The sequence below is a fragment of the Lipotes vexillifer genome, unplaced genomic scaffold (genome assembly GCF_000442215.2).
Source record: "Lipotes vexillifer unplaced genomic scaffold, Lipotes_vexillifer_v1.1 scaffold182, whole genome shotgun sequence".
Taxonomy (NCBI): domain Eukaryota; kingdom Metazoa; phylum Chordata; class Mammalia; order Artiodactyla; family Lipotidae; genus Lipotes; species Lipotes vexillifer.
Genome location: NW_006798798.1, coordinates 4786480 through 4800355, shown reverse-complemented (window position 1 = coordinate 4800355; position 13876 = coordinate 4786480). Strand labels below are relative to the sequence as shown.

The 13876-nt window shown below is 40.7% G+C and overlaps 1 protein-coding gene and 1 non-coding gene across 4 annotated transcripts in view; one reads left to right on the top strand and one right to left on the bottom strand.

Moving 5' to 3' along the window:
• Positions 1–4019: 4019 nt before the first annotated feature.
• Positions 4020–4092, top strand: TRNAE-UUC (transfer RNA glutamic acid (anticodon UUC)). The gene has a single exon. It is a non-coding gene; the product is annotated as a tRNA-Glu (tRNA).
• Positions 4093–12091: 7999 nt separating this feature from the next.
• LSM14A (LSM14A mRNA processing body assembly factor) overlaps positions 12092–13876 on the bottom strand; it is a 56628-nt gene continuing 54843 nt past the window's right edge. The window contains exon 10 of one of the 3 annotated variants that reach the window (XM_007470957.1): positions 12092–12825. In XM_007470957.1, the coding sequence (XP_007471019.1) occupies positions 12802–12825 (24 nt within the window). In that variant the 3' untranslated portion in view covers positions 12092–12801. The remainder of the gene's footprint in view (positions 12826–13876) is intronic. The other 2 variants (XM_007470958.1, XM_007470956.1) reach the window with 2 other exon arrangements.

Here is a 13876-nt window from a genome sequence, read left to right as displayed (position 1 = left end):
TAGGGAAAATAACGGTCCAAGGAGGTCTAAATGAGATTTGAAAATTGGTGAGCTCAAGAAGAATAGATTCCAATTAATAGAGGATATGACAGAGAGCACAAGAGAACAAATCCACACCTGCAAGAGCCAATCAGAAATTCTACAGATGGGCTTCCCTGGTGGTCCAGTGATTAAGGCTCCACGCTCCCAGTGAAGGGGCATGGGTTTAATCCCCGGTCGGGGAATTAAGATCCGGCATACCGCTAGGTGCAGTCAAAAGAAAAAAAAAATTCTATGGAAAAATATTGTGAACAAAAACAAAACCAAGATAAAATACAAACTTCAGGAGAGTGGTTTCCTTTTGGGTGAAGCAGAAATGGAATAGGGGAGTGGTAATACATAGATGCAGGTTGTTGGTAATGCTCTAGTTTTTGGGTTAAGTGACAGGTTCAGTTACTCATATTATGGGTCACACATCCTTTTGCATATATTAAACGTGAAAAAGGAAAAAGATAAAGGAAAAACGATCTAAAAATTGAAAAAAGGCAAGGTCCAGTCACGAAGCAAATTAAAATGTAGATGATCTTAAGAAACTGATGGAATCCAGAAAAAGACAATCTATTTAATCTTGATCATAGTAATATATATTTTTGAAAGGTACAGTATTTATGGTTCTAGAACTGTAGAGAAGGCATATCACTTGGCTCTGTGCAGAATTCTTATACAATCATATCAGAATATTATTGGTTTTCAGCTTTTAAAGTCAATCAACATGTGAAAAAAAGGCAATTTTTAGTGGCGGGAAGAATAAAGCATTCTGTAAAAAGGAAACACAGACAGGGTTTGTACTACTTGGCTCATCCATAAAAAATATTTACTTAGTTGTAATGAGTATTACTAGCCGAATTAAGTGTTATAGTAAGTATATTAAGAGGATACAGAGCAAGGATGTGTGAATTTCTGTGGGTGTGTATGGGGGGAATTAAGAGAGTAAATCTATATATCAGGAGGTCCATAGTTGATAAACACATGAAAATAACAAAGTAAAGAACAGTTTACACAGGCTCTTCCTACTGACACATTAACAAAAGGGGGGACGTGGGTATGGTGCGCACACATACATACACACACGATCTGGAGAGGGACACTTTCTGGAAGAATACAGATAAACTGTTAATAGTATTTGTCTTTAAGGAAGAGAAGTAAACAAACTGTATACTATTTTGTTTCATTTGTGGTAACTATGCACAGGTATTATTGAATTAAAGAAAAACTTTTTTTCCCTTAATAAAAAAAAGGGCTCCTGTAAATAACCAAGAACACTAACATCAGAGGAGATAAATAAAGAATATTTATACAAAGTTCACAGAAAAGGAAATATTAATACCAAACTCATTTAACAATGTTAAACCTCCCTCAAAGTGAAATGCACGGGGTACTGAAATAATACTTTTCATTCATTAGACTGGCAAACGTACTCAAAAGTTTGCTAATGCTGTACTGGTGACCATATAGGGTAATAAGCACCCTGAATAACCAGTTGAAGTGTAAATTGCTATAATCTCTATCAAAAGGGACATAGGAATATTTATTAGAATTATGAAGTTACGTCTCCAGTTATCCAGAATCTCCAGTTATTAGTTTATCTTACAGATACATTCATCTATTTGTGAAATGACTCATGAAGGGTCATTCCAGCACTTCTTGGACTAGCAAAATCTGGAAACAACCTGGCTCCACATGAAGAGGGTAACTGTAGGTCTGAGGGACAGTGAGAAAAGGGAAACAGCTTTTCACTGGAAATCCTATTTAATTACTTTTTAACTGTTTGAATGCATACATTAAAGCCTCAGGCAGAGGTACAATCCACTGAGGAGACCAAACCACAAAGGCCTCTGCAGCAGATTCAGTACTGGAAGGCTAGGCTATTATGTTCTAACTATCAGGGAGCAGGGAGAACCACTCCGGGTTACTGCACTGGCTTCCTAACTGGCCTCCCTACTAATTTATTCTCAACACAGCAGCCAGAGATTCTTTTCATTTTTATTTTTTAAAATTTATTTATTTATTTTAAATCCAAAGATGTGCATTTGGAAGAGATCCACTGACAGTTGTAGCAGAAGTGCCAATTTTTTGGGGGGGGCTGCACCTCGAGGATTGCGGGATCTTAGTTCCTCAACCAGGGACTGAACCCAGACCCACAGCAGTGAAAGTGCTGAGTCCTAACCATTGGACCACCAGGGAATTCTCCAGAGATGACGATGATGATTTTTAAAAATATTTATTTATTTATTTATTTTGGCTGTACCAGGTCTTAGTTGCGGCACACAGGATCTTCGTTGCGGCATGCGGACTCTTAGTTGTGGCATGCAGGCTTCTTAGTTGCGGCATGCGGGTTTCTTAGTTGCGGTATGCATGCGGGATCTAGTTCCTCAACCAGAGATCAAACCTGGGCCCCCTGCATTGGGAGTGCGGAGTCTTACCCACTGGACCACCAGGGAAGTCCCAGAGAATCTTTTAAAATGTAAGTCAGATTGTCACTCTTCCATTCAAAACCCTACAATTGCTTCCCATCTCGGAACAAATGACAATCATTACAGCGGACTCCACTATTCCTTCCCTGTCCAGTCTCCACTAACACTCTAACCTCACACTCTACAAGCCTCTCCTCCCTCACTCCACTCGAGCACCACTAGGTTCACTCCTGCCTCAGGGTCTTTGCAGCTAAAATTTCTTCTGCTTGAACATCCAATCAGCTTCTTGAGTCATTTCTCAAATGTCAGCTTCCTATTTTAAATTCACGCAGCAATCCACCCTCAAGCCCACACACCCTTTCTTGTCCCCCGCTTCTTGGCTTTTCCTCCATAGAACTTAAGCATCTTTTTTTTGGCCACACTACACAGCTTGCAGGATCCTAGTTCCCCGACCAGGGACTGAACCAGGGCCCCCCGCAGTGAAAGTGCAGAGTCCTAACCACTAGACCGTCAGGGAATTCCCTTAAGCATCTTCTTAACACACTTTATATAAATTTTGCTCATTTCTCTCCTCCCAGAATACAAGCTCCAAGGTTTATTTTCTTCACTGTTGCTTACCCTGCAAATGAACTATACCTCTCCTACATAAGGGCTCAATAAAGATTTGTTGAATAGAGTTTCCCCTTTTCCACAGAAAATCAGTAAAACTAAAAACAAAAGACTAGGGGTACTGGTGGCGCAGTGCTTGAGGGTCCGCCTGCCGATGCAGGAGACGCGGGTTCGTGCCCCGTTTCGGGAAGATCCCACATGCCGCGGAGCGGCTGGGCCCGTGAGCCATGACCGCTGAGCCTGCGCGTCCGGAGCCTGTGCTCCGCAAATGGGAGAGGCCACAACAGTGAGAGGCCCGCATAACGCAAGGAAAAAAAAAAAAAAAAAAGACTAGGGGTAGCAAGGGATGACTGATTGTTAGCATGGCTGAGGGCTTTCATTATAAGCCTTTGTGAAGCATTTAGATTAAAATACATGCGTACACATCTCTTACCAAAATAATTAAACGTTTTAAAAATAAAAGAGGTATTAGATATATTGAGAAAGTAGAATTTGGGACTTCCCAGGGGCTTCCAACCCAAGGGACGCAGGTTTGATCCCTGGTCGGGCAACTAAGCCCGCGCGCCACAACTACTGAGCCCGCGCGCTCTGGAGCCTGTGTGCTACAACTAGGAAGAAGCCTGCGCACCACAACGAAAGATCCCACGTGCCACAATTAAGACCTGACGCAACCAAAAATAAATAAAATAAAAGTTTTAAAAAGAGAGAAAGAATTGATAGAAGTTGGTAACAGGCATGAAGCTGGTGCACAACTGAAGATAAATGGAGTGTCAAAGGTGACTTCCACATTTCCAGCACAGTCGGTCGGGTTAGTAGATGGTGTTGCTACATAACTGGATCAAGAACACTGGAAGAAACGCAGAGGGAAGATCATCACTTCAGTTTGGGGAACGTTACATTTGAGAGGCTACTATAAGACCTTCAAGCACAGGTATCAAGAAATCAGATCCAGGGACTTCCCTGGCAGTCCAGTGGTTAGGACTCAGCGCTTTCACTGCTGTGGCCCCAGGTTCAATCCCTGGTCAGGGAACTAAGATTCCTCAAGCCTTGCGGCTCGGCCAAAGGAAAAGTCAGATCCAGACTCGGAAAAGATCTGTGCTAGATAAGTGAATGTGAGCATAACTCCATGTAGTTAAGGCCAGAGAGAGTATGCAGCTTAAAAAGAGGGGGGAAAAAAAAAAGCAGACTTATCTGGCAGGAGATAACAAGATCACAAAGTTGGTTTTCCCAGGGTGAGGCTTTTCCGGATGTGCTGACCCCTGTGATTTCCCCAAATGTGGGAAACTCCACTGCATAATTTGTGGTAGTGTTGTGTGTGGGGAGCGGCGGGGAGAAGGAAAGAAAGCTAAAGTTGAACCCTGAGGAACATTATTATTTCAAAATGGGGTGACTGAAGAATTAGAATTAGGTAGACCGAGGATCTGGCAGCCAGGAAGACAAGAGTATTTTCAGAAGGGAGAGGTAGACTGTATGGAATGCTTCTGTAAAACAAGTAAGAGAGCAAAACTTTGAAAGGCTCACTGGAGATCATTAGTGACCTTACCAAGAACTGTTTTAGCGGTGTATGAAGCAGAACAAGTGGGTTAAGAAGTGAAAGGGAGATCAGGCATCCAGATAGTTCAAGAGCGAAGGAGGAACTGGTAGGATGCAGGATTCAAGGATAATTTTCTTAAAAAAGAAGTCTAACATAATAAATGCTACATAGTTACAATTATAGGCATACTTTGTTTTGTTGTGCTTTGCAGATATTGCATTTTTTACAAATGGGAAGTTCTTTGGCAACCCTGCATCAAGCAAGTCTATCGGCACCATTTTCCCAACAGCATTATTTTAAAATAAAGGTACGTGCACTGTTTTTCAGGCATAATGCTATTATTGCACATTTAATAGACAAAAGTACAGTGCAAATCTAACTTTATATATACTAGGAAAGAAAAAAATTCGTGTGACTCACTTTATTGTGATATTTGCTTTACTGGGGTCTGGATCTAAACCCGCAATATCTCCAAGTTATGCCTGTATATATAAATATATGAATACTAACACATTAATATGCTATATAATATGCTAGCATTATAATTAAATGCGAATGGAAAGGATCCTTTATCAAGGAAGAAGTTGAAGACACAGAGAAAGAGGTAATTCAGTAACGGGAACGGTGGGAATTAGGGAGCCAGAGCACAAGCGGTTTTTTGATACGTGATCTTTTCTCTGTTTTTAAAGGACAGCCAGGAAAAGGCTGGATGCATATGTTAGAGGCTGTGGTAAGTGCCTGAGGCATTTTCCATCCAATGTCTTCTAGTTCTCTTTGAAATGGATAGCAGGGCCATTTTGCTGACTACAGAGAGGTGATTACAGAAAAGTACTAAGTTTTGCTGGCAATGTTGAGGGCCAGGAGAGAGCGGTAATCAGATTTACTGTGGTACTAATGTATTCAATTGTGATTCTCTTCCGCAGGACACAACCCTCTGAGTGAATACTGACCATGTGGGTGGTTGGATGCTTTCAGGGTTGAAGTTTCTCTAAACAAGAGCACAAAAAGCTCAAAAGAGGTGCAAGGGAGTTTAAGGTTATTTGTAAGATAATGATAGTTCAAGGAGTCTAGGCTGGTTGGAGATGGTGGTGGGGAAAGTAGAAGAAAGATGGAAGCTAACGAATCCAAAGTAGAAAGGTTCCTGACCTGCAGGTCTGCACCAAGCTAAAAGCAGTTACTGAGCAAAGGAGTGGTTAGGTCACTCTATGTGTGTATGTACTTATTATTTCTTGAGGAAGCCAGTTGGAAGACCAAAGCGTAGGGTGTCTAAATCCATGATTCAGAGATGATGCAGTTGATGTTGACAGACAAGGTCCAGGTGTGTCTACAGGTTTGGGTGGGAGGTGAGAAGAAAAGGTCACAGGGAAAGGAACAGGGGCCAGGGTGTAGGATGGGTCCAGGAAAGTTAACACAGCAGGCCTGACTCCTATCCTTTATAAAGACTGCTTACAAGTTTGGCCCTTGGCTGACATCTGGAAACTAGGATTTGAGGAGGGTTTCCAGCATTCCCAGAACTGATTAAGAGTGGCTCACTGTGCCTAAACTGTACAGTCAATGATGTGTATTTGTGCTTTACTTCTGGGAGTCTGGGATTTTAGTATGTGCCACGCAGAAGATGCCTAAATAACCAGACCCCGATCGAAACCCTGGGCCCTCAGTTGCTGATGAGCTTCCCTGGTAGACAACATTCCACACATGTTGGAACAATTCTTTGCTGGGGCAACGAGGTACATACTCTTGTGACACCACTTTCAAAGTCCCCTCTGAAAGTCTGAGCCTGGTTTACTCTAGACTTCGCCCATACACCCTTTCCTTTGCTCAATTTTGCTTTGCATCTTTTTGCTGTAAGAATCATCGCCATGAGTATGATTGTCTTGGGGACTCCCAACACAGATGGGTAAGCCACACAGATGAAGTCATATGTAAGGATGGAGGTACAGAGGAAGAGAAAGGCAGGAATAATTTTTTTTAAGAAGATGGGAGTAATCAGGTAACCAGGAGAGTGAGAGGATCACAAAAGCCTGAATGGAGTAAGTAGGGGTTTTACCAGAAAGGGAGGGAGCAAGGACACCAAGTCTACATCCTGAACATAGTTTGTAGGGCAAGAAATACTCCAGTGCTGCCACTGGGAAGGGTGGTAGGTGGAGCAGCATCCTTCGGGAAAAGGCTAGGCCCACAGAGGAGGATTAACCCTGCATCTGCTCTAATACACACACCTATGTCTACATCTACGGCACATCATGGTTTGCTAGTACTTTTTTCTTAGTTACAAATTCCTTGCAACAGCACACTAGTGTGGAGCAGCACCATAGCCGGGCACTACTATCTTTCACAATATCCAAAGTCCGTGTTCCTCTTACCCACTCTAACTTCAGCTTCTCTTGAGGAGGAAAAAACTGTGCCAGCATTTTTTTAACAGCCAAAAGCTAGAAATGATGCAAATGTGGTATCAACAGCAGAATGGATAAATCATGGTCTGTTAACACAATGGAATACTATACTGCAACGAAGACGAACGGTCCACAGCCAAATGCAACAATATGGATGAATCTCACAAACACAATGTTGAGCAAAGAAGCTAAGTACAAAAGCATATATGCTGTTTAATTCCATTTATGTAAAGAACAAACACAAGCAAAAGCAATCTAAGCTGTTAGAAGTCAGGATAGTTGTTACCCTTGAGGGGGTGGGGGCTACCAGAAGGGAGTTGTTTTTTTTTTTTTGCGGTACGTGGGCCTCTCACCGTTGTGGCCTCTCCTGTTGTGGAGCACAGGCTCCGGACGCGCAGGCTTAGCGGCCATGGCTCACGGGCCCAGCCGCTCCACGGCATGTGGGATCCTCCCGGACTGGGGCACAAACCCGTGTCCCCTGCATCAGCAGGCGGGCTCTCAACCACTGCGCCACCAGGGAAGCCCCTGGAAGGGAGTTTTAAGGGGGCTTCTGGGTACTGTTTACATAAGGAATCATGATATGTGTGCTTTTCTGTGTGCATAATCATACTTTAAAACAAAACAGTGCTACTCAATACACGAAGTGAAAAAAGCAAGTTTCAAAATAGTACGTATACTATGAATCTATTTTTGCTGAAAAGCACATGCTGGTACAGAACAATGCCACGTTGAATATATAGCCAAATAGTGTTACCAATGGTTAGCCCTGAATGGTGGGATGGTAGATTTTCTTTCTTCTTTTATTTATCTATTTTTAAAAACCATCTCCATACAGCCCATATCCTTTTTACAGTGTATTACTTATACAAAAATGAAACTATACCTCATTCCTCTGTAAACTGAAATCTGCAAAGCTCCAAAACCCATTCTGGGACAAAAGAAATGCTATTAAACACTGCGGAATGGAGTAAGGGATAACTGTCACCCAACTAACCCATTAAAAGAAATTTACAAAACAATTTCAGCACAAGCAAAATCCTGAACTGCAATGTTGGGATTTGCATTCTCATCAACAATCCTGTGTGAGGCCAGCACCCGAGGATTATAAGGATTAAGTGAGTACCAGGATAACAGAAGCACACTCCAGACATCTAGTAAACATGTTCCTGTTCTCTGTGCTGGGATGACTGTAAACCATTCACTGGAATTCATTACAATCTCGCCTTGGCCCAGGCTTCTCACACTTCCTCAAACTGGCATTCTTGGCTCTCTGCTCTTCCACTCCCAGGATGCCTTCAAGTTTAGAGGCAAAGTCAAGACTTTCTGGGCCATGAGCTCCTTGCTGGCCGCTCTCAGTTGTTTCTGTGCACCTAAACTATGAGTCACTCTATGAAAGCCTTATTATTAAACTGAAATATGCTTTGGCCTCACAGAGCTGCTTTGTTTCTTTATAAACCACAATACAGACACCAGTGCATTTTCAAGCATTTCCCTAAAAATCAACATTCATTATGAACTAGAATCAGATTCAGGTTGATTGTGATATGTTTATGAGTGAAACGTGAAAACACTTTTATCAGTCAGCCAAGTCTGTTAAAATACGAACCAAACTGGAATTTAAAGAACACCCATATAACGGGCACAGCTTGGCACCATCACTGAGAACAGAAACCACATTAGATTCATAGTCTCATCATGTGCTCTTGGAGCCAGATTTCAAACTGTCTCAAAAACCACAAGCTTGCTTTTACTAACCGTGGCTTTGAAAAACAGGATAAAAACTTCTGCGTCACTCCTCCTCAGGAGGTTGGTTTGACCCCAACAGCAGGGCCTGGGACCTGCATCTTTAGCTTCCCAGTGTACACACTAGCTGGCTGACTGGCTGCTGCTGGCCTCCAAGTCTCTGCTGCTCAAAGCTACACTCTCCCTTACTTCCCTCACCTGACTAGCTCCTATGCCAAGAAGTTGTCCCAGTGTCTCTATACTGGGAGAAGCTAACGTAGCCTGCTCTGAGCAAATCCCCATTAAGCACACCCAGATTCAGAGATTAACGGTGCTACTTTACTTCCTTAAGTTTGATTCTGATTGTACTCATACTTGTCATTTTTTTTTTTTTTTTGCTGTACGCAGGCTTCTCACTGTTGTGGCCTCTCCCGTTGCGGAGCACAGGCTCCGGACGCACAGGCTCAGCGGCCATGGCTCACGGGCCCAGCCGCTCCGCAGCACGTGAGATCTTCCCGGACCGGGGCACGAACCTGTGTCCCCTGCATCGGCAGGCGGACTCTCAACCACTGCGCCACCAGGGAAGCCCCTGTCATCTTTTAAAATCAGTCAAAGTAGGTAAACTAAGCAAACTGGTTGACATCTGAGCTCCTCTAAGAGCTCACTCACCTTCATTACTTTATTCTGTGACACTCTCCCCACTGTCACTACTTAAACCAGATTATAGTCTCTGAACTAATAGGGCAGGGGGATCCTGTAACAGTGAATCCAGACACGATCAGATGTGAGCTATTACCACAGGGCTGTGCAGAAAGAGCAGCTTTTCTTTCAGACTGACAACCCATGGAGACAGGGACAAAAACTATGTAAAACTGAGACACAGAAACAACACACACTCATTTCCTATATGCCAGGAACGGAGCCTCGGTACTCAAAGCAGACAAACCCTGCTTTGAGTAGAGGAAACAAGTCTCAATTTTCCTGTTTCCCCTTAGATTCTATCCTGCAGAAATGCACCCCTGTTCCATTTAGTTCTTTCCCACTCTTCATGCTGGAGTCACAACTTAGATATACTGAATTTGGAAGGACAGAGAAATGATAAAATAGTTCTACATGGAAACATCACCAAGACCCTTACAAGGAGGGGGGCTAGGTTAGATGAGTCAGCTGTGATGTTTTAAAATTGGCTTTCTAAACCTGGCTGACCAGAACTACCTGTGGGACTTAGGCAGATTCCCAGGTTTCACTGCAGAACTTCAGAATCAGACTCTCTAAGTGTGGGGCATGGGAATTTGTACTTTAAAAAATGCTCCTCAGGTGCTTCTGGTATGAGATTTATGAACTACTGACAAGAGAACAGGATGAAATGGTAATTCCTATGTGATAATAAATGAGTTTCCAAAATGTTGACAGTACTCCTGCAAGTAAGGTCCTTTTCCTTTCATATACCATGTAAAGATTCTTTAGTAAAGTTTTATTAAAAATTTTGGGGGAAAAATTAACTCCCCACTCATTGTCTTTCCATGTAGAGGGACTTTAGTCAGGATTTCTCAAAGTGGAAGGGTCACTGCTGCACTTGGGCTGGATAATCAATTACGGCACTGTCTAGCATAGCACAGAACATTTACCATCCTGGCCCTTACTCTTAAATGCCAGTGGTGGCCCCCGAGTCATTGTGATAACCAAAACACCTGCTTTCTCATTCCTAAATGCTCCCTGGATGGCAGTTCACCCCTGATTAAGATCCATTGAGCTGAATTAACATTCCTGAACACCCTCCCTACCCTTCACATTAAGTGGTGCTTTTGGAAGGGGAAATGGTCTATCCAAAGACAAGTTTCAGTGGAATCAGCCCTTCCTTTTTTTTTTTTTTTGCCTTTTGCATATGCTTGCTCACAGAGGGTGCATTCTAGCCTAAGGTTTCCAGCTTGGCTTGTGCCTGGTTGGCTTAGTCTCCTCATGTCATGGATTGTAACTCAGGAGCTGTCTGTACTCTAGGAGGGGGAGAAAGGGCTTCCAGCTTTAAACACAACACTGTATAAATCCTAGGAAAACAGAAATTAATTTAGCTACTTTAGGGAATATAAACATGACCATAATTCCATTCTTACATGTTAAAGATGCCCTTCACTATACTTCTTTCTACTGAAAGAAAATATTAGTGTTTAAAGAGAAAGAACTTTGACGAGCATTTTTTATTGAACAGTTTTATTCTGTCTTAGAATAAAAACCTTTTTAATATTGTAAGGTGCACTGCAGGTATGTCACGCTGCCGGTTATTACTGGGGTACCAAATGCCCTAGTCAATGACGCAGAGGGCTTGGAAAATGCATGAATTCATACTTTCAGAGCGTGTAGAACTGGTATTTACAGTTTTTTTTTGTTTTTTTTTTCAAATCAGCCCAGGACATCTCTAATAGTCTACACAGGTATTGCCATAGCACTTGCTTTGCTGTTCAGAATGCCTCAGAAATGTGTTCAATGCCATGATTTATGGGTCCTCCAAAAGATTTTGTTGTTAACATGCAAGCAAACAGTATTAAACAATATTATCTAAACTATGGCTGCCAAGTACTGGACCTTAATAATGAAACCAAATGACAAAACATTTTCTTGTAGAGCTACACAAAAGATATAAAATTAAAATTAAAAATCTCAACCACCTTTATATACTCCAATTCTCCTACAGTGCAATTTTCCATATCTTTATCACTACTGAATATTTTAAGGAGAAAGTTAACAAAAATCAAAACAGATAAAAATATTTAATCTTTGGATCCCTTTATTCCACGGCCTTCATAAAAACACAAAGTGGCCAGATTTTTTTTTCCACTATAGCTTAAAATATCAAAAAGATTTACTAATAATTTTAGCAATTAACTCTATACTGAGTCATTTGTGGGTCACAGGCCTAAGGACCAGTGTTATGATATCTTATAGGTTGCCAAAATAATTTCTAACACTCTGAATCCTCTTGAAATATAATGGAAACAGTCAAGGTATCACAACAAAATTCCAGGCATATCAGGAAGAATAGGTTAATTGACACCTAGTTTTATTGTCTTAAAAAAGGGGGGGGGTTACTTATTTGAAAATACAGCTAAGTACATTCTTATCTATGATTATTTACATTTGTATACTGAAAATATCTATTATGTGGATAAATCCTGTGATATGCCATTTGCTACAAAATAAAGTTCTTACAATGAGCATAAGTAATTTACCCTTTTTAGATAATGAAAGAATGTATCAAATCTTCATTTACGTTTCAAACATTTAAAAAAAAATCAAAATCAACAATCTTAAGCCTGAAAAGCTATGAAAAAAAGACCCACCCATACTTCTGCTCCTCAACACATCAACTTCTGCAAGGACACAGTATGTTTGCTGACTTTAAAATGTTTATTCTTTAAAAAATTAGTTGCTTTTTATACAGCTATACAAAGTTCTTAATGTTTCTTTGGCAATGGAATATAATGGAATTTTACAACTATATAAAAAAGTTACCTTTGCCTAAGAAACAGTATTTACTGTGTGTACATAGTTGACTGACAAAATTCTCTACCATCCAGCACCCTAATTAATTGACGAAATAAGCTACCTCAGAAGGGTTATTACAGGATTTCCAAAAAAAGAAAGAAAGAAAAAGAAACATATAGACAGACACACAGACACACAGACCCTTCCTTCTGTGGCTCAAAACAGTATCACGGCCCTATCTGCAGGCAACTCACAATAATTGCCAAATACAATTTAGTGATAAGAAAAATCCTTTCAGTGATGAAAAAATACTTATAAGTTCCACTGGAGTACTGCTTTAGTTTAACTATACATAAGAAATTACTTAACCTTCTGCTATTCCAAATATATTTAATGCTCATTTATTAAGATGAGCCTTCCCTCCCACCCCCAAAATTAACTGTATTGTATCTTTGAAATTAAGCAGAAAAACAAACAAACAAACAAACAAAAACCCAGTGCTGGTGACAAATATACAGCAAATTCACTTTTTCATTCTTCTCAAAGACTGAAACCAATTCTCAGGACCACGAAGAGCTAAAAATCCATCTATTTTCAAAGACTTGTTTGCAGACTATGCAGCAACTTTGTTGTCTTTCTAAAAAGGAAAAAAAAAAATTAGCTCATGTTTCAAGCTATTGGGGTTTATTAATAAGTATTTCCTTTTAATTTGCTTTAAGTATATTTTTCATAAACTTTAAATATATCCTCTTCTTACTTTCATGTATAAACTCGTTTCACTGATTTCCAGGAAACACTTTTTATAACTTACACACCCAGCAGTAGCTCATTATTTGTTAAGTGTATTTTCCAGTTAGTAAAGGTTAAACAGCAGTGGTGCTGTGGGCTTGTCCTATCAAGAAGGCCCCCTGCTAAGATACAGGCACACCCTACTACCTTTGGTGCTGTCCTAATAATTAAAAAAAAAAAATTAAGCCTTCATCATAGTAGTCAAACTCATCAAATACAAGTAGACAACATTTTTTGGAAGAAGATAAATAAAATTCCCGAGTCTTTGATATCTTTACTAAGCAATAAAATATCCAGGTGGTAAAACATTTCTCTTCTCCACAGTTTCATGCCAGGAGAAAGCAATGATTTGGAAATTCATTTTAAAAGGACAACTTTTAAATCTGAAATAAGTTTTGAAAATCAGAGCACTGCCTGGGAAATGTTTTTAAAAGCAACCAGGGAGAAAGCAATAAAAATCTCAAGGAGCCTCTAGCTTTCCAGTGAGATTAACCCTAAACCAAATGCCTGTACACAGAGCCAAGGGCTTCTCTTTTCCTCAGGACTAGTTGCTACCAACTAGCTGCTACTAGTTGCTGCCTGATTTTTACTGTTGATTCTCACCCTGACAGAAATACACACTGCCTATGTTAAAAACTTAATTTTATCTGCGTATACAACACCAAACCATTTGTACAATGTTATTAAATTAGAATACAAACGGCGTGGTGTAAGTTGATACAGAAAGAAATAAGCTGAAGATGATCCTGATGTCTGTCCCCCACCAATGCCAACCTTCACGTGCCCTGTTTTTTTTTTTTTTTTTTTCAGAAAGCTGTATGATCAATCCAGACCTTTTAGGGTTCAAAAGCTGTGATTTTCTGAAAGGTAAAAAAAGAATGCGAGATAGAAAGGGAAAG